At 40.2% G+C, this 26,886-nt stretch overlaps 1 protein-coding gene across 4 annotated transcripts in view; it reads left to right on the plus strand.

Annotated features, from left to right (window-relative positions):
* Positions 1 to 18,042: 18,042 nt before the first annotated feature.
* Positions 18,043 to 26,886, plus strand: part of SLC25A14 (solute carrier family 25 member 14) — a 32,750-nt gene continuing 23,906 nt past the window's right edge. The window contains exons 1-4 of one of the 4 annotated variants that reach the window (XM_029930020.1): positions 18,066 to 18,146; positions 18,277 to 18,523; positions 23,377 to 23,470; positions 25,237 to 25,384. In XM_029930020.1, coding sequence (XP_029785880.1) covers positions 18,449 to 18,523; positions 23,377 to 23,470; positions 25,237 to 25,384 — 317 coding nt within the window. In that variant the 5' untranslated portion in view covers positions 18,066 to 18,146; positions 18,277 to 18,448. Of the gene's footprint in view, positions 18,147 to 18,276; positions 18,524 to 23,376; positions 23,471 to 25,236; positions 25,385 to 26,886 lie in introns of all 4 variants that reach the window. The other 3 variants (XM_029930021.1, XM_029930022.1, XM_029930019.1) reach the window with 3 other exon arrangements.

Here is a 26,886-nt window from a genome sequence, read left to right on the forward strand (position 1 = left end):
CATGTGCCTGTTGGCCATCTGGATGTCCTCTTTCGAGAAGTGTCTGTTTATGTCTTCTGCCCATTTCTATATTGGATTATTTGTTTTTCAGGTATGGAGTTTAGTGAGTCCTTGTAGATTTTGGATACTAGCCCTTTATTGGATATGCCATTTGCCACTATCTTTTCCCATTCTGTCAGTTGCCTATTAGTTTTCTTGATTTTTTTTTCCTTTGCAGTGCAGAAGCTTTTTATCTTGATGAGGTCCCAATAGTTCATTTTTGTTCTTCACTCTCTTGCCTCTGGGGATGTGTCCAGGAGGAAATTGCTCCGACTGAGGTCTAGGAGGCTGCTTCCTGTTTTCTCCTTGAGGGTTTTGATGGTTTCCTGTCTCACATTCAGGTCCTTTATCCATTTTGAGTTTATTTTTCTGAATGGTGTAAGAAAGTGGTCTAATTTCATTCTTCTACATGTTGCTGTCTAGCTCTCCCAACACCACCTGCTAAAGAGGCGGTCTTTTTATTCCATTGGATACTCTTTACTGCTTTGTCAAATATTAATTGTCCATACACTTGTGGGTCCAGTTCTGGGCTCTCTATTCTATTCCATTGGTCCATGTGTCTGTTTTTGTGCCAATACCATAGTGTCTTGATGATGACAGCTTTGTGGTAGAGGCTAAAGTCTGGGATTGTGATGTTTCCCGTTTTGGTTTTGTTCTTCAATATTACTTTGGCTCTTCGGGGTTTTTTGTGGTTCCATACGAATTTTAAGATAGTTTGTTCTAGCTTTGAGAGGAATGCTGGTGCAACTTTGATGGGGATTGCATTGAATGTGTAAATTGCTTTGGGTAGTAATGACATTTTCACAGTGTTTATTCTTCCAATCCATGAGCATGGAATGTTTTTCCATTTCTTTGTGTCTTCAATTTTTTTCATAAGTTTTCTATAGTTTTATCATATAGGACTTTTACATCCTTGGTTAGGTTTATTCCTAGGAATTTTATGGTTTTTAATGCAATTGTTAATGGGATCAGTTTCTTCTCTTTCTGCTGCTTCATTACTGGTGTATAGGAATGCAACCAATTTCTGTACATTGATTTTGTACCCTGCAACTTTACTGAATTCATTGATAAGTTCTAGAAGGCTTCTGGTGGAGTCGATCGGGTTTTCCAAGTAGAGTATCATGTGATCTGTGAAAAGTGAAAGTTTGTCTTCTTCTTTGCTAATTCTGATGCCTTTTTATTTCCTTTTGTTGTCTGATTGCTGATACTAGGACTTCCAGCCCCATGTTAAACAACAGTGGTGAGAGTGGAGACCCCTGTCGTGTTCCTGATCTCAGGGGGAAAGCTCTCAGTTTTTCCCCATTGAGGAGGATGTTAGCTGTGGGCTTTTCATAAATGGCTTTTATGATGTTTATGTAAGTTTCTTCTATCCCGACTTTCTCTAGGGTTTTTATTAAGAAGGGATGTTGTATTTTGTCAAATGCTTTTTCTGTGTCTTTCGACAGGATCATAAGGTTTTTTTCTTTTCTTTTGTTAACATGATATATCACATTGATGGATTTGTGAATATTGAACCAGCCTTGTAATCCAGGAATGAATCTCACTTGATCATGATGGGTAATTTTTTTTATATGCTGTTGAATTCAATTTACTAGTATCTTGTTGAGTATTTTTGCATCTGTATTCATTAAGGATATTGGTCTGTAGTTCTCTTTTTTTGCTGGGTCTCTGTCTGGTTTGGGTATCAAGGTGATGCTGGCTTCGTAGAATGAGTTTGGAAGTTTTCCTTCTATTTCTATTGTTTGGAATAACGTGAGAAGAATGGGTATGAGCTCTGCTTTAAATGTCTGGTAGAATTCCCCTGGGAAGCCATCTGGCACTGGGCTCTTATTCATTGGGAGATTTTTGATAACAGATTCGATTTCTTCACTGGTTTTCTGTCTGTTCATGCTTTCTATCTCTTCTCGTTTGAATTTTTGTAGTGCATGTATGCTTAGGGATTTTTCAATTTCTTCTAGATTGTCCAGTTTGTTGGCACATAATTTTTCATAGTAATCTCTGATAATTGCTTGTATTTCTAAAGGATTGGTTGTAATAGATCCATTTTCATTCATGATTTTATCTATTTGGGTGCCCTCCCTTTTCTTCCCAAGGAGCCTAGCTAGAGGTTTATCCATTTTGTTTATTTTCTCAAAAAACCAACTCTTGGTTTCACTGATCTGATCAAATGTTTTTTTGGATTCTATATTATTTATTTCTGCCCTGATCTTTATTATTTCTTTTCTTCTGCTGGGTTTGGAGTGCTCTTGTTGCTCCCCTTCTAGTTCCATAATGTGCTCTGTTAGATTTTGAATTTGCTCTTTTTCCAGTTTGTTGCAATAGGCCTGGATTGCAATATACTTTCCTCTTAGGATTGCATTTTCTGCGTCCCAGAGATTTTGGATTGTTGTATTTTCATTTTCATTTGTTTCCACGTATTTCTTAATGTCTTCTTTAATTGGCTGATTAGCGCAATCATTCTTTAGTAGCGTGGTCTTTAACCTCCACATTTTTGGAGGTTTTCCAGACTTTTTCCTGTGATTAATTTCATGTTTCATAGCATTGTGATCTGAAAGTGTGCATGGTATGATATCTCTTCGTTTATACTTATGGATGGCTGCTTTATGCCCCAGTATGTGATCTATCTTGGAGAATGTGCCATGTGCACTTGAGAAGAAGGTAAATTTCCTAACTTCAGGATGCAGAGTTCTAAATATATCTATCAGTTCCATCTGTTCCAATGTGTTGTTCAGGTCCATTGCTTCATTAGTGATTTTCTGTCTGGTTGATATATCCATTGCTGTCAGTGGAGTATTAAAGTCCCCTGGAATTAGCACATTCTTGTCAATAAGATTGTTTCTGTCTGTGATTAATTGTCTTATGTATTTGGTTGTTTCCAAGTTCGGCACATAGATGTTTATAATTGTTAGCTCTTCCTGGTGGAGAGACCCTATAATTATTAAATAATGTCCTTCTTCATCTTTTGTTACTGCTTTTACTTTAAAGTCCAGTTTGTCTGATATTAGTATGGCTACTCTGGCTTTCTTTTGGCTTCCATTCACATGATAGATATCTCTCCATCGCATTACTTTCAATCTGAAGGTGTCTTCAGGTCTAAAATGAGTCTCTTGTGGATTGCAAATTGATGGATTTTGTTTTTTTTATCCATTCTGCTTCCCTGTGTTGTTTGACTGGAGCATTCAGTCCATTTACGTTCAGTGTCATTATTGAAAAATGTGGGTTTAGAGTCATTGTGTTCTTGGTAGAGTTCATGTTTGTAGTGGTGTCTCTGGTACCTTGTATTCTTTGCAACATTTCCCTCATAGAGTTCCTCTTAGGATTTCTTGTAGGACTGGTTTGGCAGTGATGAATTCTCTCAATTTTTGTTTATTTGGGAATACCTTTATCTCTCCTTCTATTTTGAATGACAGGCTTGCTGGATAAAGGATTCTTGGCTGCATGTTTTTTCTGTTCATCACATTGAAGATTTCCTGCCATTCCTTTCTGGCCTGCCAAGTTTCATTAGATAGGTCTGTAACCACTCTGATAGGTTTCCTTTTGTATGTGAGGGCCCTTTTTCTCCCTAGCTGCTTTCAGAATTCTCTCTTTGTCTTTATATTTTGCCAGTTTCACTATATGTCGTGCCAAAGGTTGATTTAAATTAAATCTTAAGGGGGTTCTTTGTGACTCTTGAATTTAAATGTGTATTTATTTCCCCAGATTTGGGAAATTCTCAGTAATAATTTGGTCTGTACCCCTTCAGGATGTCTCTCTCTTTCTTCCTCTTCAGGAATTCCTATGATATGGATGTTGTTCCGTTTGATTGTATCACTCAGGTCTTGAATTCTCCTTTCCTGCTCCTGGATCAATTCCTCACTTTTTTTTGTTGGCTTCCTCTTTTGCTATAACTGTGTCTTCTAATTCACCTGTTCTTCTCTCTGCCTCTTCAGTCCATGATGGGATGCCTCCATTTTATTATTCACCTCATTTATAGCCTTAATTTTAACTCATCACACCTATTTTGAAAGTCCCTAGTCATTGTATCTGTAGTGTCTCCCATACTTTTTTCAAGCCCAGCGATTAATTTTATGGCAATTGTTTTAAATTCTTGTTCAGTTATGTTGTTTAGGTCTGTTTTGAGCAGTTCTGTGGCTGTGACTTCTTCCTGGAGTTTCTTTAGGGGAGTGTTCTTTTGTTTTGTTATTTTGGCTAGTTTTCTGTCTCTTGTTAGTTTTAAAAGCTCAGTGTGCACTGTGCACCTGTTAGTATTGGTCTGTTAAAGGAGGCTTATTGACTGCCCAGGGTCTGTCATTTTGGAAAGTGTTATTTTAATGGTGTCTCTCAGTTTTTCTTGTTGTGCCTTTATTTTATTTCCCTAGTCAATGATACTGGGGACTCTCCTTCCTGCATACTTTGGCTTGTTTCTTGGGGTAGCCCTGAAACGGAAAACAGACAGACAAACACACAGGAAACAGAAGCACACAAATGCACAGACAAATCAAAGAAACAAATTAAAAGGGGGCGAGGAAGGAAAGAAAAGGCCGGGAGAGGAATAGAAGAATAGAAGAGAAAAAAAATAAAGGGGGGGCAGAGGTAACAAAGGACAATGGACAATCTATAAGTGTATCACCAGTCGAGGGTAGAGATAAGGATGAAATAAGGGAGAATATTCCTGGATGTCAAGAGGAAAAAAAAAGAGGGAGAAAGGAAAAAGGGAAATAAAGAGTAAAAATTAATAAAAATTAAATAAAAGAGTAAAAAAAGATGATAATAATAATAATAATTAATAAATAAGTTCCAAAAAAGCAGCAGCTCCCCCTCGTGGATAGGCGTGGTTGGTGTAGGTAGGTCTGGGGGCTGCTCTCTGAGGCCCCCTTGGTGCTTTCAGAGAGTAAAATGGCGGAGCCCCAAGCTCAGCTGGAACTAAATGTTGCAGGCCACTCTTATGAGTCAGATCTCCTTGTGCTGCACTGAGCCAAACTATATTTTCCAGACGGGCCTCATTTCAAAATCCTATTCCATGCACTTTTATGCTACCACACATGGGTTGTATTCGATTTGGCGGTTGGTTTCTCAGCCTGTATCTGGTAGAGGGAGGGAGCAGTTTCACTCAGCACCAGTCGGGGATTGCACCTCAGCTGCTGGAGTCAAGGCTCACTGCAGGAGGTGAAGTGCACGCCCTCACAGCTGCGGCCGCCATCTCCCGGTCTCTAGCTGGGATTGCGTGGGGTGGGGGGGAGCACTTTCTCTTGGTGCTCGCAGGGATTTGTGCTGCCCTGATGGAGGTGAGGCGTGCTGCAGGAGGCGAAGTGCTTGCCCCACCGCCGCTGACAGTATCTCCTGGCCAGGATTGTGTAGGGGGAGGGAGCAGTTTCTCTGGATGCTGGCGGGATTTGTGCTGCTGCTGCAGAAATGAGGTGCCCGCTCCCGCAGCTGCCACCACCGCTCTTAATGAAGATTTAAAAAAATATTTATTTTTGGGAGAGAAAGAGAGTGTGCAAGCAGGGGAGGGGCAGAGAGAGAGAGCAAGACAGAATCTGAAGCAGGCTCTGAGCCTGACACAGGGCTGGAACTCACAAACCATGAGATCATGACAGAAGCCAGAGTCAGACACTTAACGAACTGAATCACCCAGGTGCCCCTCTCTACTCATTTTTAATTGGACTTTTTATCTTTCTGTTGAATTCTGCGAGTTCCTTATTCTAGAACTAAAACTATTATCAGATATATGATTTGCAAATATTTTCTCCCTTTCTGTGGTTTGTTTTTCCACGTTCTTGGTGATGTCTTTTAAGGCTCAAAAATTTTTATTTTTAAATTTTTAAATTTTATTTTTTTAAGTTTATTTATTTAATGACAGAGAGAGAGTGAGAGAGAAAGAGGGAGAGAGAATGCAGGGGAGGGGCAGAGAGAGAGAGGTAGGGAGAGAGAATCCAATCAGGCTCTATGCTTTTAGCACAGAGCCTGACATGGGGCTCAAACTCATGAACTGTGAAATCATGACCTGAGCTGAAATCAAGAGTCAGGTGCTTAACCAACTAAGCCACCCTGACGCTCCTTAATTTTTTTTTGAGGCCCATTTTTAAATTTTAAAGAAGTCCAATTTATCTAAATTTCCTATATTGTTTGTTTATAAAATTACCTTATTTTGTTGACTGGAATATCTATTGTGATACCCCTGCTCTTATTTCTGATAATGGTAATTTGTGTCTTCTCTTTTTTTTCTGAGTAGTCATATATATATATATACACATATATATGTATATATAGCTGATCTTTTGAAATAACCAGCTTTTGGTTGCATTGATTTTCTCTATTTTTTCCTCTTTTCTATTTCATTGATTTCCGCCCCTACTTTAATAATTCCTTTCTTCTTCTTACGTTGAATTTAATTTCTTCTTATTTTTCTAGTTCCTGAAGATCAAAGCTGGAGTCACTGATTTAAGACCTTACTTCTTTTCTTATATAGGAATTCAGCACAATAAATTCTGTTCTCAATATTTCCTGAGCTGCATCCCACAGCTTTTGTTAGGTTGTGTTTTCATTTAGTTCAAAATACTTTCTATTGTCCCTTTCAGTGTTTTGTAGCAGTGAATTTCAGGGATACACGTAGAATATCCCTGTCCAGTAAAGACCATTTTGAGTCTCAGGTTTTGGATCACAGATGGGAGGGCTGGTCACATATGTATATCTTATTGGCAACTGGCCATGACCAGGAGAATTGGAACCCCATCAATGAAACCAGGTTCACATCATCAATCTTTATGTTTGTGCAAAGTAATTATAACAAGACGAGGTGGCCATGGCCTATTACTGGAGGTGTACACAAGAAAATCATCAGTCCATTGGTGTTATAAGCAACACTTTGACAGACACATTCTCATGGGCTGCCTTTGGGTCTATCATGGTTCTCTTGGTAACAGGCAAGGAGTAAGCCACCAGGCCTGCTCTGTTAACTCTTTCCTCATAACACCCAAATTCCCTATTGCTAACCTCTGCCAGTCTGAGGTTAAGGTCTCAGTGATGGAGGATTAAAGGATGGTTAGGGATTGGGCACCATTTGGTCTATAGTCACGTATAACCAGAAGTCATTTGTTTTAGTGGGAATTACTCTCTTTTTCACTTGAAAATATAAAGGATAGACACCTCTCCTTTTTGTATGTTTGCTTTCTTCTGATTATGTCAACCTTCCCAGACTCTTAAAAGAAAATCCAAAGTTTTTACCATGATATACACAGCCTTACCTGATCTCTTTCCACTCATGAGCTCTCTGACCTCATCTCCCACTGCTATCCCCCTTTATCCCTCTGCTCCAGCCACCCTGGTGATCTCAAGGTTCATCAAACAGACCAGGCTCAGTTCTGCTTCAGGGCCTTTGCTGTTACTGTTCTCTTTGCCTGGAATGAAATCCTCATGCTCATTCACTCCCCTCCTTCACACCTGTCACATATCACCACATTAGGTTGTGTGGACTTCCTGACTACTTAATCCAAAACAGCAGCTCCGGCCATTCTCTGTGTCCTCTCCCTGCCTCCTTTTTCTTCACGTCGGACAGTATGTCATTCACCTGAATATAGACTTCCTTTCCATTTGCCCCTCCCCAATAGACTGTCTATTTCAAGGGGGCAGGGACTGTTTCTAGTTCACTGCTAGATTCCTGTGCCTAGCACAATGTGTGGCACCCGACTGGTGCTCTATAAGTACCTATCCAGTGAATAGATGACTAAATTGCCTCTGTATACCTATCTTTCTGTTTACCAATCTACCTACCTACATACCTGCCTGCCTACGTACCTATCTATCTATCTATCCGACACTGAGTGGAGGGGAAATAAAGTATTTAAAGTGCAAAAGATTCCTTAGTCTCAGCTCCAGAGTGTACAGGAAATGCTCAATGGAATTCCCAACTTTTCTCTCAGGATTAGAGTATGCAAACAACATATTTAATACCATAAAACTTCTTTATAAAGATGATTTTAATTTCCCCTTGGAGATTAACCCTGTCTAAAAAGTTTTTTCTTCTTTTCTTTTTTATTAGAAGTAACACTTTTGTAAAAGAAAACATAAATAATGCAGAAAGCACTAAAATACAAAGCGAGAGTCCTCTGGACTGCAGACTGGGGAGGGAGGGCAGGCGGGGGTGCACTGTGACAGGGTGGCTGGAACCGGTGGCTACATCACAGCAGCTCTGTCAGTAGGGCTTACCAAAATGTCCCCACGCATAAATTGGCCACATTGGGCTGCCTTGCTTGACTGTTTATATCCTTTGCTTATTTTTCTAGGAAAATACCTTTAAGTGTTTGTATTTATTTAATTTGTAAAGCTTGTTGTATATTAGATACCTTTTTGTCTGTCAAATTAGTTACACTTGCCCCCAAATTATTGCTTATCTTCTAACTTCTTGGTGTTTTCTGTCATTCAGCTGTGATTTTTATTGTGTGGTTGGTTCCAACAACTCTTTGCTTTGATGTCTCTGCCTCTGATAGAAGGTCTCCCCCACCCCCAGGATTATCAAAGTGTTCACCTACACCTTCTTCTAGTTCTGTCATGGCTGCACCTCATTTTTCATGTTTAAATTGCCAAGGCACCTAGAATTTACTTGGTGAACATAGACATTTCTTGAGTGCTTATGATGAGCCAGGCTCTGTTCCAAGTGCCTTATGTGGATCGTCTCATTTGATTGCTCAGTAACTCCAGAGGTAGGTGCTGGTACGTTCTTTATTTTCACAGCTGAGGAAACTTAGGGGCAGGAAAGGGGGGTTCTTATTCAGGGCCACACAGCTGGCAGAACCTGGTCCATCCAGTGGTAAAGCCCACACAGGGTTGTGGTGAGGATTGGAGTCAGCAAGGGGCATGTTTTTGGGATACAGGAGGCATTCAATAGAAGATAAGGTTCACTATTATGTTTGCATACCTCTCATAAGCATAATTTCTGATGGCTGCATATTATCTCAAAAATGGCATATTTTTAAGGCAAGTACATTTCTAAAATATTATTCCTTCAAAAGCATGCATAGAATTCCTAGGTAACAAAACCTTTTTCTTTTAGAAAGTTTATATCTTTCTTTTGAGAAAGAGGTGGGGGGAGAGAGGCAGAAAGAGAGGCAGAGAGAATCCTAAGCAGGCTCCACAATGACAGCTCAGAGCCTGATGTGGGGCTTGATTCCACAAACTGCAGGATCGTGACCTGAGCCGAAATTGAGTCAGACACTTAACCAACTGAGCCACCCAGTCACTCCCAAAACCTTTATTTTTAAGAAACAATTGTCATAAAAAGAAATCCTGGGAGAATTTCTATGAACATGTGAAGAGTTTCATTGGATAATTTTTATAATTATTATAATTATAATATAATTATAATTTTTAAAACATCTTTTTTCTCTATATATTCCAGTTTTCCTAAAAGTATTTAAGATTATAATTTTTAAAAAATTTTTTAATTTATTTTTGAGAGACAGAGAGAGACAGTGTGAGCAGGGGAGGTCAGAGAGAGAGGGAGACACAGAATCTGAAGCAGGCTCCAGGCTCTGAGCTGGCTGTCAGCACAGAGCCCAACGCGGGGCTCGAACCCACAATCGTGAGATCATGACCTGAGCCGAAGCTGGACGCTTAACCGACTGAGCCACCCAGGCGCCTCTAAAATTATAATTTTTAAAAAATCTTTTTTTCTCTCTATATTCATTTTCCTAAAAGTGTTTAAAATTTGTTCTGACTAGAAAAATAGCCATAAGACTCCTATTTTTTTTTAAAGGCTATGATAAAATGGTGCAATTGGTATGGAAAACAGTTTGGTGGTTCCTTAAAAAGTTAAATATAGAATTATCCTATGATCCACCAGTTCCATTTCTAGGTATTTACCCCAAATAATTCAAAGTGAGGAGTCACACAGATTCTTGTACATCACTGTCTGTAGCGGTGTTAATTCACAATAGCCTAAAGGTGAAAACAATTCATATGTAGAAAACCTAGTAAATGCATGGATAAACAAAAAGTGGTACATACATTCAGTGGAATAATTGTTGTAAGGAGGAAGGAAATTCTGATACAGTGTACAACATGGATGAATGTTGAAAACAGGCTAAGTGAAATGAATCACACAAAAAGACAAACATTGTGTGATTTCATTGATAAGAGGTATCTAGAATAGTCAGACTCCTAGAGAGTGAAAGAATGGTGGTTGTCAGGGGCTGGGGGAAAGGAGATGTGGAAGTGATTGTTTAATAGGTTTCAGTTTGAGATGATGAAAGTTCTGGAAATGGATGGTGATGAAGGTTGCACAATATTGTGAGTGTAGCTAACGCCACTGAATTGTACACTTAAAAATGGTTAAATGGTAAATTTCAATGATTATGTATATCTTATTGCAATAAACAACAACCACAACAAAAGGAGTCAAAATTGGCAACCATCTCATAGAGTGTTGGGCTTAAATGAGATAATTGATGTGAAGTTCTTAGCACAATGCCAGGCTTATGAGGAATCCTCTATAAAGAAGAAATGTTTTTCTGATAATTATAACCATTTAAAGATGAGACGGGATTCCTTGGGGGATGGGATGGGGGCATTCCTTGCTACTGGAAGTGCTTAATAGAAGGCAGAACAGGATTCTTAAGTTTCTTTTTAATTAATTAATTATTTATTTATTTATTAATTTATTTTTTATAATAGTTTTTTGTCAAATTAGTTTCCATATAACACCCAGTGCTTCTCCCCACAAGTGCCCCCACCATGACCATCACTCCCTCCTTCCCTCCCCCTCCCCCTTCAGTCCATGGTTCGTCTCCAGTATTCAGTAGTCTCCCTTGATCTGTGTCCCTCGCTCTTCCTCGCTCTCTTGCCCCCTTCCTCTCCCCATGGTCCCCTGCCAGGTCTCTCCTGTTAGACCTATGAATGCAAACATATGGTATCTATCCTTCTCTGCCTGACTTATTTCGCTTAGCATGACACCCTCAAGGTCCATCCACTTTCCTACAAATGGCCAGATATCATTCTTTCTCATTGCCATATAGTACTCCCAGACTTTAGCCTCTACTACAGAATTCTTAAGTTTCAAATACAAATGAATCACTTGGGGATGGTGCTAAAATGCAGATTCTAATTTAGACAGGTCCTGTGTGGGGCCTGAGATTTTTGTATTCTGACAAGCTCCAGGTGCTGACGATGCTACCAATCGGCCACATTTGAGTAGCAGGGCACTGGCTGATTCTTAGTGGGGGGAGGTATGTAATCATCTATCAGATGGAGCAATGAATTAGATTTCTTCTGCCCAGTATGGTGGCCAACTTGCCATATGTGGCTATCAAGCACTTGGAAAGTTAGTTTGAACTGAGATAGACCGTTAGTGTAAAACACACAAAAACTTAGTATATAAATAAGCCGTAAAATATCTCAATACTTTTTTATACTGATTATGTCCCCAAATGACATTGTTTTGGGTATATTGGGTTAAGTAAAATACTGTTTAAAATTTTTAAAGGGCTATAAATGGAAGGTGATCGGGCAGTATCTGGAGGGTGACACAGGATTAGAAGAGGATTTTCTTGTTTTAGAACCCAGGGAAGAATATGAAACTAATAGGAAGGATAAATAGAGGGAGAGTTTGGGAGTGAGGGAGTGAGATTTGTGAGAATCCAGGAAGCAAGGCAAGGTTTATGAAGTATATATACAATTTATGTAAAAGATAGCAAGACTAGAAGGAGACACATAGAAATGTTAATGGTGTTACCTGGGTAGTAGGGGTGATGTTTACATTTTATTTTAGTTCTTTTGCATTTTTATCTTCTTGTTTACGATTTTTATATTTTACCTTCCTCACTATAAAGATACATACGTTTTAAATTTCGGGAGGGGCGCCTGGGTGGCTCAGTCAGTTAAACATCCGGCTTTGGCTCAGGTCATGATCTCACGGTTTGTGAGTTCGAGCCCCACGTCGGGCTCTGTGCTAACAGCTAGCTCAGAGCCTGGAGCCTGCTTCGGATTCTGTGTCTCCCTCTCTCTCTGACCCTGCCCTGCTTATGCTGTCTCTCTCTGTCTCTCAAAAATAAACAAAAAACATTTAAAAATTAAAAAAAAAATTTGGGAAATGCATCATAACCAAATTGAAAGGTTAAAAATCAAGTGGTAGAAATAGGATGGCACCCCTCATTATTACCTCTAGTGACCCACTAGCAAATTTTTGCTTCCTGTATCTGCAACCTTATATTCTGCTGGTCTAGAAGTCTTAGTTCCAAGTGGAGGCATAATTCCACCAGGAGACACATCGATGATTCCCTGGAACTTAAGTTAAATATGCTACCTTGTCACTTTTGGCTTCTTATGCCACTGAAACAACAGGCAAAAAAGGTGGTTAATGTGCTGGATGAGATGATATATCCTGATTATCAAGGGGGAAGTGGATGCCACACCACAAGGAGGGTAAGGAAAATTATGTCTGGAATATAGGAGATCCCTTTTGATGTCACTTAGAATTGCCATGTGCTGTGATTAGAGTCAGTGGAAATCTTCAACAACCCCATTCACTCAGGATTCCTAATAGCCCACACCCTTCAGGAATGAAAGTTTAGGTCCCTTCACTAGAGAAAGAACCACAACCAGTAGAGGTGACTGCTGAGGGCAAAGGGAATAAGTACCAACAACATGCATGTGCCTGTTTACAGAAACGAACTCGATCATTGTCATGAGTATTTCCTCCACATGTTACTATGACTATGAATATGTTACTAATATGAATATGAATACATATAACCCTTAAAAAATAAAATTCAGGAAATGTGGGAGGACCATAGGGAAGAGGTAGCAGAGACACTGACTTCAGCACAAGGCCATCCTGTAGGAGCATGTGACAGAAACGTGCACATCAGAAGAATGATAGCACCAGTATGTGTGTATGTCCCCAGAGAGGATTAGAAGGACGCTCTCCACACTGTTAAGAGTAGTGGACTTTGGGTATTTGGGTTTGGGGTGATTTTTACCTTCTTTCCACTTTTGTGTACAGTTTAAATGCTTTATGATGACTATGCACTTTTTTATAATCAGAAAAAGAAGCTATTATAATTTTGAAAAATAGATGTAGACTTCATCATGGAAAATAATAGTCCCACTATATTCTGTGTTGATAAAACCTCATCTTAGGCTCTAGTTCTCCTGCTGATGTGAAAGAAGCTAGTGGCCATATTGTGAACTGCCCATGGAAAGGGCCATGTTGCAGGAAACTGGGACAGCCTCCGTAGCTGAGAGTGGCCTCTGGCCAACAGAGAGCAAGAAACTGAAGCCCTCAGTGCTATGGCTTCAAGGAAGTAAATATCACAACCTGAGTGAGCTTGAAGTGAAATCTTTCCTAATCAAGTCTTGAGATAAAAATACCTTGATTGCAGCCTTGTCATACCCAGAGCGCAGAACCCCATTAAGATGTGCACAGATTCCTAATCTGCAGAAACCGGAGGGCAATAAATGTGTGGTGTTTTAAGCTGCTAAATTTGTGGCTATAGAAACCAAATACAGCCTTCCACCAGCAGTGTATAAGAATTTGAGATGCTTTCCACCGACCCCCTTGTATTGTCAGTCCTTTTAACTTTGACCATTTTGATGGGTATGTATTGTGATTTTAATTTTAATTTTCTACATGACTAATAACGTTGAACACTTATTCATATGCTTACTGATAATTTGGATGTACTCTTTTAAGAAGTGCATTTCAAGTATTTTCCCCACTAAACAATTGAGTTTCCTGACCTTTTTTGTGTGTGTATGTAGATTTAAGAAAAAAATTTTTTTAATTACTTAGTTTTTTACTGTTTATTCTTTGAGAGAGAGAGAGAGAGAGAGAGAGAGAGAGCGAGCGCGCACATGAGCAGAGGAGGGGCACAGAGAGGGAGACACAGAATCTGAAGGAGGCTCCAGACGCTGAGCTGTCAGCAAAGCATGCGGGGCTCGAACTCACGAACTGCGAGATCATGACCCAAGCCGAAGTCGGACACTAAACCAACTGAGCCACCCAGGTGCCCTGAAAAGAATTTTAATTATTGGAGTAGAATTGACATGCAATGTTATATTAGTATCAGGTGTATAATATTCAACAATTATATATGCTTACACAATGCTCAGCATGATAGTGTACTTACATCTGTCACTATACAACGTTATTACAATGTTATTGACTATATTTCCTTTGCTGTACTTTTCATCTGCATGACTAATTTAATAACTGGAAGTTTGTACCTGTTAGTCCCCTTCACCTATTTTGTCCATTCCCACCCCCACCCCTGACAACTACCGGTTTTGTTCTCTGTATTTATGACTCTTTGGGTTTTTTGTTGGTTTTTCAGATTCTTTTTTAAAAAAATGCTTGTTTATTTACTTTTGTGTGTGTGAGAGAGAACACGAGCTGTGGAAGGGCAGAGAAAGAGAGGGGGACACAGAATTTGAAGGAGACTCCAGGCTCGAGCTGTCAGCACAGAGCCCAACTTGGGGCTGGAACTCATGAAACGTGAGATCATGACCTGAGCCAAAGTCAGATGCTTAATGGACTGAGCCACCCAGGCTCTCCTGTTTTCTAGATTCCACAAGCTTGGGTGGCTCAGTCAGTTACCCATCTGACTCTTGAATTTGGCTCAGGTCATGATCTCACAGTTCATGGTTTCAAGCCCCACATGGGTCTCTGTGGAGCCTACTTGGGATTCTGTCTCTCTCTCTCTCTCTGTCTTTCTGTCCCTTCCCTGCTCTCTCTCTCTCAAAATAAATAACTAAACTTAAAAAGTAATTGAAATAATATGGTATCGATTGGTCTTTCTCTGACTTGTTTTACTTAGCATAAAACGCTTTAGATCCATCCATATTGTCATAAATGGCAGGATCACATTTTTTAATGACTGAATAATAGTCTATACACACACTGAGTTGCCTGTGATTCTTTTAAATTAAAACAAGTTTTTAGAGAGAGCACTGCACACAAGTGGGGGAGAGGCCTAGAAGGAGAAAGAGAATCTTAATCAAGCTCTATGCTCAGTGCAGAGTCCAACATGGGGCTTGATTCCACAATCTTTGGATCATGATCTAAGTTGAAATCAAGAGTCAGATACTTAACAGACTGATCCACCCAGGTGCCCCAAGGTGCCTGTATTTTTATTGATGAGTTTAGGAGTTCTTTACACTGGTTGTGAGATTTTGTAAGACATATGGATTAAAAATCTCTTTTCCCAGCCTGTACCTTGCCTTTTCATTCTCTTGTGTCTTTGATTAAAAATAGTGTAATGGCTGACTTGTGATGTATACTTACACTGGAAGTTTTCTGAGACTGAATAACTGTTCATAATAAATATTATAGAAGTTACCTCTAAGGCTCCTTCCAACTTGAAGATTCCAGTAGTCGATCTTCAATACTTTATTTCTTGGAGATATCAGAATTCAGGCATAACACAAGACCAAGTATAATCAAATACTGGTCTGTGTGATAGAAACTGGAAATAGAAGGTAATTAAAAAGGAAAATGGCCAACTTTGATAATGAGGATTAGATCTTTTTTATGTTTTAGAAAAATGTTGAAAACAAACTAAGCAGTCAAATAGCAAATGTGTTAAATAAAAGTGTGGTACATGTCTATAATGGTGCTACAAATGCTATTTTAAATTAATCTATTGTAGAAGTTTTAAAATAAGTCATTTGAAAGCAAAGTTCCTTTTTAACAAGTTTACCTAGGTGGTCAGTGAGATTAGCTGGTGGTGGCAGTGGCTGAGGAGGCAAAGCTACAGTCTTGTAGAAAAGTTGAGTGATTTGCTCTCAAAGGGGGCCTACATTATGTACGGTTCAGTGACCTGGATGTGAGGGACAGGACCTGCTGGAGACGTACGGATTCTAAGCCAGGACCCTCTTTGGCTGGAAGGGAGTGCTTTGCTGAGAGGTATATCAAGGGAATTGACATTTTGCAATGCATGCACATGGTTTTTATATTATCTATTTTTAGTAAGAAAGTTTTGAAGGTAACAAGAGTATTTAAGTTGAGAGCAGTATAGCATGGTGGTTAAGAGCCAAATTTGAATCCCAGCTCTGCTACTTACCGAGTTACCCTATTAATGTCTTAAGACCTCAGTTTTTTCGTCTACCAAAAGGGGAAAATAATAGTATCTGTCTCAGCGAGTAGTTATCTGCACATGAAGCTATTTGCATCATGCTTGGCAACCATTCTCCGTCAGGTGGTATTATGTGTGCTGCCCAAAGAAAAAAAATTTTTTTAAGAGACAGAGACAGCGCCAGCAGAAGAGGGTCAGAGAGAGAGGGAGACACAGAATCCGAGACAGCTCCAGGCTCTGGGCTGTCAGCACAGAGCCTGATGTGGGGCTCGAACCCACGAACCGTCAGATCATGGCCTGAGCTGAAGCCGGCCGCTTAACCGACTGAGCCAACCAGGCGCCCCCCCCGAATAATTTTTTTTTTTTTAGTGTTTTTTATTTATTTTTGAGAGAGAGAGAGCGTGAGCAGGGCAGGGTCAGAGAGAGAGAGGGAGACATAGAATCCAAAGCAGGCTCCAGGCTCTGAGCTAGCTGTCAGCACAGAACCGGATGCGGGGTCGAACCCATGAATTGTGGGATCATGACCTGGGCCGAAGCCAGACGCTCAACCGACTGAGCCACCCAGGCGCCCCACCAAAGAAATTTTTTAATAGGGCTAAAAGCCAAGGTGTTAACTAAAGTGAGAAAGAGCCTTTCACAACAAAAGTATTCCGAATATTTGTTAATTCAACAATCACTTAGGGCCATGTACCTGGCATTCACCTGCTTTTACTTGTACTCGCCACATGAGCCCTGTTGTTTCGTATCCTCGCGTGATTACAGAACCTTCGTGTGCGAGGTGTAAAAATCAAAGGTAATTGGTTGGCCAACGAAATTACCCAGGGTGCTTTGCAACCATTCCTTCCGTTACCGCGGGACTCGGGGCTAGAGCCGGAGCCTTTTGGCAGACTCTGTCAACCTGCTCCCTTGCTTCACAACAAAAGTATTCCGAATATTTATTAATTCAACAATCACTTAGGGCCATATACCTGGCATTCACCTGCTTTTACTTGTACTCGCCACATAAGCCCTGTTGTTTCGTATCCTCGCGTGATTACAGAACCTTCGCGTGCGAGGTGTAAAAATCAAAGGTAGTTCATTGGCCAACGAAATTACCCAGGGTGCTTTGTGACCATTCCTTCCGTTACCACGGGACTTGGGGCTAGAGCTGGAGCGTTTCGGCGGACTCCGTCAACCCGCTTGCTTGCTTCTCATTTTCCAGCTGATTGTGAGGTACAGATTAGCTTGGACTCCCCCGTTAGCATTTCTACTCTTAAGACTCTTTAACTTCTTATGGTCCCACTTTCTGTTTCTAATTTGCTTTTTCTCAATCGTGTGCTTTGAGTACAGGGCCTGAGTCTGAGCCCTCAGTCGCTAATACCTGGTGTCTAGTCGGTGCTGAGGTTTATTTATTTGATCTTTATTTTCTTAACGACTTCGGACACTTCGCTAAACACCGTTCACTCCTTACCCTCATTTTCATACTTTTAAGTCCTTTGCCCCGCCCTCCTCAGTTTCCCTCCTTTTTCGTACTTTGCGCGCAGGCGCCTCGCCCCGCCCTTTCGCAACTGTCGCTAGGCCTGTCGCATCCCTTAGGTTTGGCTGGTCCCCCTCTTCTTGCCTACCCCCTTCCTAGCCCTATACGCGACGCCACCCCGCCCCCACTCCTAGTACGCGCCGCAACCCGCCTCTTCGTAGTCCTAGTACGCTCCAGTTGCGTGGCAACGCGGGAACGAGGTGATATGTCTGCCCCCATCTGGCGAGCCCGTGAACTGCAGAAGCTGTCAAATTGTCACGCCTTCGTTCTTTCTCCCTACGTCTCCCGAAAGTCGGGTTGCCCTTTCTGGGCCTTTGCACCCGCAGCCTGCTCGACTTCCCCGTTTAGATCCCTGTAGTTCCCACCTCTCGTTTTGCACCTTTTTTTCTAGGCTTTGAGGAGGCGGTGTTGGAATGCCGGAGCCACCACCGTTGCCGAGGCGACGACTTGGTTACTTCCGTTGGTTTCAATGCTTCCGGGTTGGCGTTGCGGTGCCGCTTCCGACTGTGGGAGCCGCGGCTTCCCAGTCGTCCGCTGAGCCTGAGCAGGTGAGGGGGAGCTCCTGGACATCCAGGCTGGGGAGCGGGGCTGGGCCGCGCCAGGCCGCGCGGGGCCGGGCTGGCCTGGTTCCCGGCCTGGGAGGGGCTTAACGGTCCTCTGATCTCTCTCTCCCCTCAGCTGAGTCCCTTCCCTGTCTTTCACTCTTCTGGCATCGGTGGTTTTACTTCTTCGATTGAACCCTGCTTCCTCGACCCCCTTGGGAGGCCGCCTTCTTCAGGCGCCTCCCTTCTCTCCACGAACTCGCTCTGACAGCTGAGGAACTGGCAAGATCCTGCTACCCAGAGGGTGAATGGGTATCTTTCCTGGAATAATCCTAATTTTTCTAAGGGTGAAGTTTGCAACGGCGGCCGTGATTGTAAGCGGAGTAAGCAAACACCTCCATTGTGTTTGTGTGAGGGATGCTGTTAAAAGATGCTCCCCTTCAGTTTCTACCTCCTGCCACTCCTTGAGGTCAAGGCATTGAAGGCATCTATTAAAATGCAGTTCAGCTAACTAATTGGGATGACAGCCATTCTCAACATGGAATTAGTTTCTCAGATAAGGCAACAAACCGCAGGGACGTTTGTAGTTTGCTGTCAGTGTTTCCTTGGTTTTTCCAGGCTAGGAATGCTTAGAGTTTTTGTGAACTCTTGTCTTCATTCCCTACATCATCAGGTTCCTTTGTGTCTCCATTTTAGAAGTTTATCTTTAACCTCATTGTCAACAAACATCTTGTCGGCTTTGCTTCACAACATCCTAAGCTAGCTTCCTTGCCTCTCCGTTTGTAATCCACTGTTTGCAGCAGCCCAAGTAGGCTAACTAAAATGTGGATTTCCCTAAGTCCCTTCCCTGTTCAAAAGCTTACAGTATCCCTCCCACCCTGCCACACACACATTTTGGTTTCAAGTCTTTCAGCCTAACCTTTTCCTTTTCATACTTCTTGTTTGATAATTGTTTCAATCTGTTAAGAGAATTCTCTGTTCAGCTTAGGTTGCACTCTTCCGTCTCAGAACAAGCTATACTGATGCCTGCCTCCACATGCTGTGCTTCCCCTCCCCTCTCCCCACCCCGTTTGTGTCTCTGTTCATCCTCTTCCTCCTTCACCCTTCCCTTCCCTAGACCCATCCTCATTCTACCTGCACTCTGTCAAGGCCCATTTATGTTCTCTTCCCGACATAAGCCTTTCAAATTATTCAGGCCCATGATGATTGTGTCCTTAACCATGCTCCTGCTCTTACAATTTGTACTTTATCATTTAATACTTAATTTCTCTAATGAGCAACTTTGGTTTCTTCCACCAGACTGTAAGCTCTTAAAAGGCAAGTACAGTATTTCATACAACTTTATCCCCACCCCAATCTCCTTGATTATCCTGGAAAGATAGGTTGAATGATAAATACTGTCCTGATGTTAGAGCATGTGTTCTGTTCTTTTTTTTTAAACACGAGGTTTATACCTGTAGCATGTTGCAGGTTTGGGCATTTTGTATGCTTTCAGTAAATATTTGCTTCATTCTCCATTATTAACTCCCAAGTCTGAGTGTCTGTAATGCCTACTCTTTTTAAAAGGAGAAAGTGAGAAAAACACTCAGATTTTTCTGACCAGGTCTTTGGAGTAGTGTAGGGCTATGTAACATATTCTAGGACTTTCTTCCCACTCTTTAAGCTATCAGATTTTCCTTAGACTTCAGAATACATGTTTGAATTTTAAAGACATTTTCATTGGCTTATTTATGCGATGAATAGTTAAGGTTTCTGTTTTAACTCAGATGTGACTTATTTCCTTTTACCCATATCTGGGGATAGCCTCCACAAATAAAAATCATTTATAGTGTGCTTGGGATCTTTTACACAAGCAATTATCTGCAACAAAAGCAACAGAAGAGAATTAGGCAGAGAACCTCCAAGGATCAATAAAAATAAAATGTTGTTTTACAGAGTGTAGTATTCCTCTGGCCCAGCAAGTTCCTTTCTAAGTTCTCACATAATCTTTTACATATACACTGCATACATAGATAAAGGACATTACACTGGAACCAGTCGAGTATTTTAATGGATGTGTATCCAATTCTGTGCAAGCTATTCTAAGGGTTATGAAAAGTACTGTGAGACAAGGTGTCTGCTTTTCGGGATTGTAGCCTGTTAAGAGAGAAAATAACATGAAGCCACTGGAAGATAAACCTCATCCTGTGTGCTTGAAATTAAGATATAGAAAGGGGTAAATGAAGGTTCAAAAAACGTTGCACAGCTGTGGAATAGGTATGACATGACATGCACACATGTATACAGCCTCACATAAAAGAATTAAAGACTTTAAGGTGACGGTTTAATGATTCAGTAGCATGATATGGCCCCCACAAAAGCGACTGCAATTTTCAGCTATAGTAATTGAAATATAATATAGTGAGTGATGAAAATTTTTGTGGATGTTTACCCTGAGAAAGATAAGATGTAGGAGAGCTGTCTTTAAATACCTGAAGGACCCTGTAGGGAAAAAGAATACATTCATTTAATATTACCTCCCCAAATGGGTGAAAACTAGAGGAAGGCAGACTTTTGGCTCAGTATGAGGATAGAAGGTTTAAAATCAGGCTTAACTAAAGATGATAAAGGACTTTTTTCCCAACAAGATTCTTTCCTAACATTTGTGGAGGAAAAGGGATTTTACTGTCAGATGAGGCTGGGGAGGTGACAGTGGTAGCAGTGTCAAATTTGGCCAGTGGTCCCCAGAATTTTGAATTTCATGGATCAATAATAATTAAATGAAAGTGTGGGGAGGAGGCATAAATTAAGGTAGCCAGTCTTACATTGCTAAGAAAGCCACTAAACAAAGTCAACTACCAGCTATATTTCATACAAGAAAAGTGCTTTTAAAAAATCCTCCAGGAGTAGGAAGAACATGATTTCCTAATAGTCCTTTAAATTAAATATATTCAGCTGAAGAAAAGGGCACCAGGTGTCCTTATTTTCTTCATTTCACCTCAGAATTGCGAACACTTCATTAAGGAATCACTGGGCCGACTGACTTGAAATTCCATTCCCTGCTATGGCTCTGCCCCCTGCCTTTAACTGATTTATTATTATTGTTCCCTGAGGCCTGAGCATATCTTCCTTATTAAAAGTCCGGGTAGCAGGTAATGAAGTTCTGATAGAGGCTTTCTGTGTAATGAGATGAGTTGAAAGAAGTTGAAAGCTTTGGAGAGAAGTATAGCAGCCGTTTGAAATGCTTGACTGTTTTGGGAAATCTCTAAATTGTGTGGGGGGAATGCCCTCTCCATTGACCAAACTAAGAGAAGGGATATGTCATGGTCCTTGCTTTTCCATTTTCCATGCTTACCCTCTTGGCATGTGTGTCATGTGTTAGTGTTAATTGTAATAAAATGTGGGCATAACTGAAAATAATAATATTTAGTCTTCAAGACTCGTTTCAGACTGTAGCTGGTACTGGAAGTGCTTATTCTTACTTTGCTTTTCATAATTCCTTTCAATAACTTTCCTCCAAAAGAGCTATCTGTCAGATGGACTGGCTGATCACACTATGCTTGAAAGGAAGTTTCCATAATTATTTTTGTGGCCTCTAACTAAAACATTTGCATGTTTGCTATCCTCTTTTGGGAAATTGTTCATTTGTACTTAGTAACAGAGATTTCCTTCTGGGGAAATAAAGCAAAACCTTATCTCCTCTAAAAAGACTGTGACTCAGTAGTGCTAACCTCAGATGGGCTGTGGGGGAGGTGGGCAGCAAGTAATATCTGTTAAAATGTAAATTTGAGTACTTTTCAAAATGTAGGAATAATAGCTAATAGTTGAACCAGAGGGCACCTGGCTGGCTCAATCTGAAGAGCATGCAACAATAAACTTAAAAAAAAATAGTTGTACTAGCTGCCAGGTACCTATTTGGATATTTTACATATATCATTTAATTTTCACAGCAACCCTATAATACAGGATTTATTATCCTCCCCATTTTACAGTTCAGAAAATCCAGGCGTAGAGTGGTTTAGTAACTTGGTCACAGAGCTAGTAAGTGGTAGTGTCAGATTTTGAACCTAGGTAGTCTGATTTCAGAGTCTTTATTCCTGACTGTAAAACATTGGATGATGTTTTTGAAATTCAATAGTATATGTACTGTGAAGTTCTGAAAAAGGAATATTTAAAAGAATTCTGAGAGTCCATCTTAAAAGATTACTTCTAGCTGGACCAGGATTTAGTAGGCAATGCATAGAACAGTAGTAGTTTTTAGAGGGTGGACGCACTAGCGTTATTTGGAAGCTTGCATATTCCCAGGCTGGACCAGACCACTAATCAGAAAATCAGAGGGTGGCCCAACACTCTGTTTTAGTCTCCATTCTAGATCATCCTGGTGCACCTAAAATTGGAAAACAACTGATCTAGAGGGCAGAACTGTGGGGGTAAAAATCTAAGAGAAATAGCTGATAGGAAAAACAATAATGAAAAGATTGAAGATGACAGGTCTAATGGGGGTGGGATGGGAAAGAAGGCAAAGGGGCTGGGAGTAGAATACACTGTTAAAGAGTCAGAACATCAAAGAAAAACATTTGTATGTATGTGCTTTAAAAAGGTCAAGGAAAAAAAGATTCACTAGATGGATGTAAGTTAAATGTCAGGGAGAAGAGAGACATCATATATATTATTTTTTTCCTCTGGGAATCAAAAGGAAGATGAAAAGGTACTTATCTCAACTTTGGCTTTGTGGGGAGAAGCCATGTGTAGCTAGATGAATTAAAACCCTGAAGTTGAGTGGAGAGATGAGAGGGCTAAGAATATGCGAGGGTAGTGGTGTCAGCCTTTGCTTTGCACCTGAATCAAGCTAACTGAATACCATGAACTGCTTTTATGAGATGCCTCAGCCTATATAATTTGAACTCCAGGTTCCTTTACTTGTAATTGTCTGGTTGGATGTCTAAGTTGGTTGTGCTGGATGGACTGAACCATCTTCTTTGGGTGGGGATATGGATAACATTAAAGAAACTAGAGAAGGAAGGGCACAAGTTGATCTCTGAGGGAATTGCACGCCTATCCATACAGAGTGGCAGTAAAGAACACATGATCATCCAGTACATAAAACAGGATCCCCCATTTTGTTTCATTCCACTTGGTAGGGTTTTTCCTCTGCATCCGCTTTATTGTTTATTTTTTGTTGATATAAATAATGTGATCAGACACTAACAAATGCTCCTCACTCTTGTGCCTCGTTCTGATATGTGTTTATTTTTAGCCCCAGAAAAGTGCCACTGTAAGCCATGAGATGTCTGGTCTGAATTGGAAACCCTTTGTATATGGCGGCCTTGCCTCTATTGTTGCTGAGTTTGGTAAGAATGTGAAAATTGACAAATCTACTTCTTATGGTATAGATGGTAGTTTGTGGTGACAGTTATTTTTGGTGAAAATTAGAGGAAAAAGTGAAAAGAGGCTCACTCTCTTTGTTTTAAAAACGATTGTCTTCTAATCCATCAAGTAATATTTTCTGAGAAAGTACTACTAATGGTATGGCGAGTGAGGTTAAGAAGACTCAAACAGGGGGCACCTGAGTGGCTCAGTTGGTTAAGCATCTAACTTCAGCTCAGGTCATGATCTCACAGTTCATGGGTCTGAGCCCTGCCTCAGGCTCTGTGCTAACAGCTCAGAGCCTGGAGCCTGCTTCGGATTCTGTGTCTCCCTCTCTCTCTGCCCCTCTCCCACTTGTGCTCTGTCTCTGTCACTCAGAAGTAAATAAATATTAAAAGATTTTTTTAAATAATAAAAGTGAAACTTAGGAAGACTTTTTTGGTAGTTTAATGATTTGTTACTTTGCTCTAGGCTTAAATAATGTATGTGAAAAGATAAAGGGAGTTAGATAATATAGGGGTTTCTGCTATATTTTTATATTAATGGTCTTTATGCCAAGTGGTTTGTAGCTTTCTTAGTATTCAGACTTCTTTTTTCTCTTATCTTTTAAAGTTTATTTATGCTGAGACAGAGAGAGAGAGAAAGCAAGCTCTTGTGGAGGGTGGGGCAGAAAGAGAGGGAGACACAGAATCTGAAGCAGGTTCTGCATAGTCAATGCAGAGCCAATGGGGGACTTGAACTCAAGAACTGTGAGATCATGACCTGAGCTGAAGTTGGCTGTTAACCGACTGAGCCACCCAGGAGCCTCCAGACTTCTTTTTTTTTTCAAATCTCTGTCCCATTTTAGAAGAAAATTTACTAATAAGGTCAAACTAGATTCTTCTCTATTTGATTTGAATTTTGAAGTATTTTTTAGATTGTGTTTTTTCATCTTCCAAATTTTCTCTTTCCTAAACTATTCATAAGTGACTCCAACCCATTAATCTTTGTCTACTTTCTTGGCAAATGCTCTGGTGTTATGATAACAAGGTCATAAGTGACCAGAGCTACATAATCACCTTGTTAGTTTTAGACTTTGAAATATTCCCTGCAACATATTTTGTCAATGTCATGACCACTTTTGTGTGTTGATGTAATAAAAGAAGTTTGGTTAAAGACATTTCCCAAGCACCATGCTGGTATTAGTCCAGAATTAGCTAGGAACTAAGATGAGTCAGCCAAATAGGATTTTGCTATTATCTTTCATAATATTAGGGAACTATTTGTTTCTTATATACAGGTAAAAGAAAAAACCTCACAAAACTTTATAATAGCATATAAGAGTACCTGGAACACCAATCCCATGCTTTCCTATCTTCTTTGTGAAAAATTGGAGAGATTTATGAAGGAGTGAGAGTCAAGGTGGGGGGTGCAGAGGAAGATTTAAATGCCAAACTGTATTATGTTACAGGTGAAATTAAAACATTTAAATTACTTTGTGCTTGCAGTATATTAGGACTATCCTATAGCATTTTATTATATCACAATTTTAATCATACTGTGGGCAAAGTCTACTGTCTAGGTACAGTACAGTATATTTCACCTTACCATAGTCGACTTATTCTGAGAGTGGTACTCTTGGTAGAGATATCCCCTATGTGTTTTAAAAAGGATTTTGTCTTATGTTTTCAAATTGTCATTGGCTTAAATTCAGCCAAAATTTAACTGTGACTCTTTGGAGAAACTTATAAATCAGTGTGTTCTTTCATAGGAACTTTCCCTGTGGACCTGACCAAAACACGTCTTCAAGTACAGGGCCAAAGCATTGATGTCCGTTTTAAAGAGATAAAATACCGAGGAATGTTTCATGCCTTGTTCCGAATCTATAAAGAAGAAGGTGTATTGGCTTTGTATTCTGGGTGAGACTGGATTCTTTCCTTATCTCTTGAATAGAAACACTTTTTAAAAATTTTTTTAAAATGTTTATTTTTGAGAGAGACAGAGAAAGAGCAAGAGAGCGAGCAAGGGTATGAGCAAAGGAAGGGCAGAGAGAGGGATAAACAAATTGAAGCAGGCTCCAGGCTCTGACCTGATGTGGGGCTTGAACCCATGATCTGCATGATCATGGCCCGAGCTGAAGTCAGAGTCCTAATCGACTAAGCTACCCAGACACCTGAAACACTTTTTAAAGAAGCCATGTATTTCAGCGGTCTGATAGTGCGTGCCCTTCATATTTCACCGTTCCAACTTGTAATTCAATATTCATGTGCCAGTTTCTATTTCACTTGCTTGTAAGTCGTGAGCTTTGGATTCTGTGTTCATCTGGGTTTAAGTGATGCATTTTAAAATGGGCATTTCATTGTAGCATTGGCTTTCTCCTGTTTTCCTGAGAGTCATCAATAGCCCCTGTGAATAGCAGCACCAATTAATTGTTTATATTTCTGTGGTATTCTTCCTGAGTTGCCAAATACTTCTTTTAAAATTTTCCTTTAAAGAAATACTATTCTGGTAGTTTAAGCATAGAATGCAGAATGTGAGAGAGGGAGACTGATCTTTTTTTTGTCAGTTTTTAATTAACTGTAAGTTTGCAGTTTATTGTCCATTTTGTTGTGTATCTGCCGCGAGTTTCCTAGGCCACTGCTCCATCTGGGTTACCAGTTTACTGCCCAGAGAAGAGACATAATTTTATTATTAAACTATGTTAGACTTAATTTTAAAAGACAATTTTTTCTTAGGGAAAAAAAATCAAGTAATACATCCTGAAGCAAATGAATCATGGATCATCTGTTTCACCTTGTTCTTTAATCAGCATGTATAGTCACAAGATTATTTTTTCTAATAGCAAGCAGTGAAGTCAGAAATAAGCATATTTAGTCATCATTTTAAAAATCTTAACCATCCAAGCTGCTGTCGTCTTTCTATTTATAACTACTAAAAAGTATAGTTCTGCAACTTGGAAGAATCTCAAAAGAGGTATGAGTGAGAATGTCTTCAGTTTATAAGCAGAACTTAAATAGGGTGAAATCTTGGCTCTAGTATCTCCTTGATAGATTAAAGATGTATGTACAACTGTTAGGAAGTAACGTTGATTTTAAAACATCTCTATGAGGTGAATAATGGTGTGTACTTCTTTTTCTACATTGCTAGATTCAATTTGCTGATATTTTGTTAAGGATTTTTGCATCTAAATTCATGAGAGACATTGGCCTTTAGTTTTTCCTTTTTGTACTTTTTGTCTGGTTTTGGTATTGGGGTAATACTCATAAAATGAATTGGGGGCGCCTGAGTGGCTCAGTCGGTTAAGCATCCGACTTCAGCTCAGGTCAGATCTCATGTTCGTGGGTTTGAGCCCTGCGTCAGGGTCTGTGCTGACAGCTGTCTCAGAGCCTGGAGCCTGCTTCCTGTTCTGTGTCTCCTTCTC

Source organism: Suricata suricatta, chromosome X, assembly GCF_006229205.1.
Source record: "Suricata suricatta isolate VVHF042 chromosome X, meerkat_22Aug2017_6uvM2_HiC, whole genome shotgun sequence".
In the NCBI taxonomy this organism is placed as follows: domain Eukaryota; kingdom Metazoa; phylum Chordata; class Mammalia; order Carnivora; family Herpestidae; genus Suricata; species Suricata suricatta.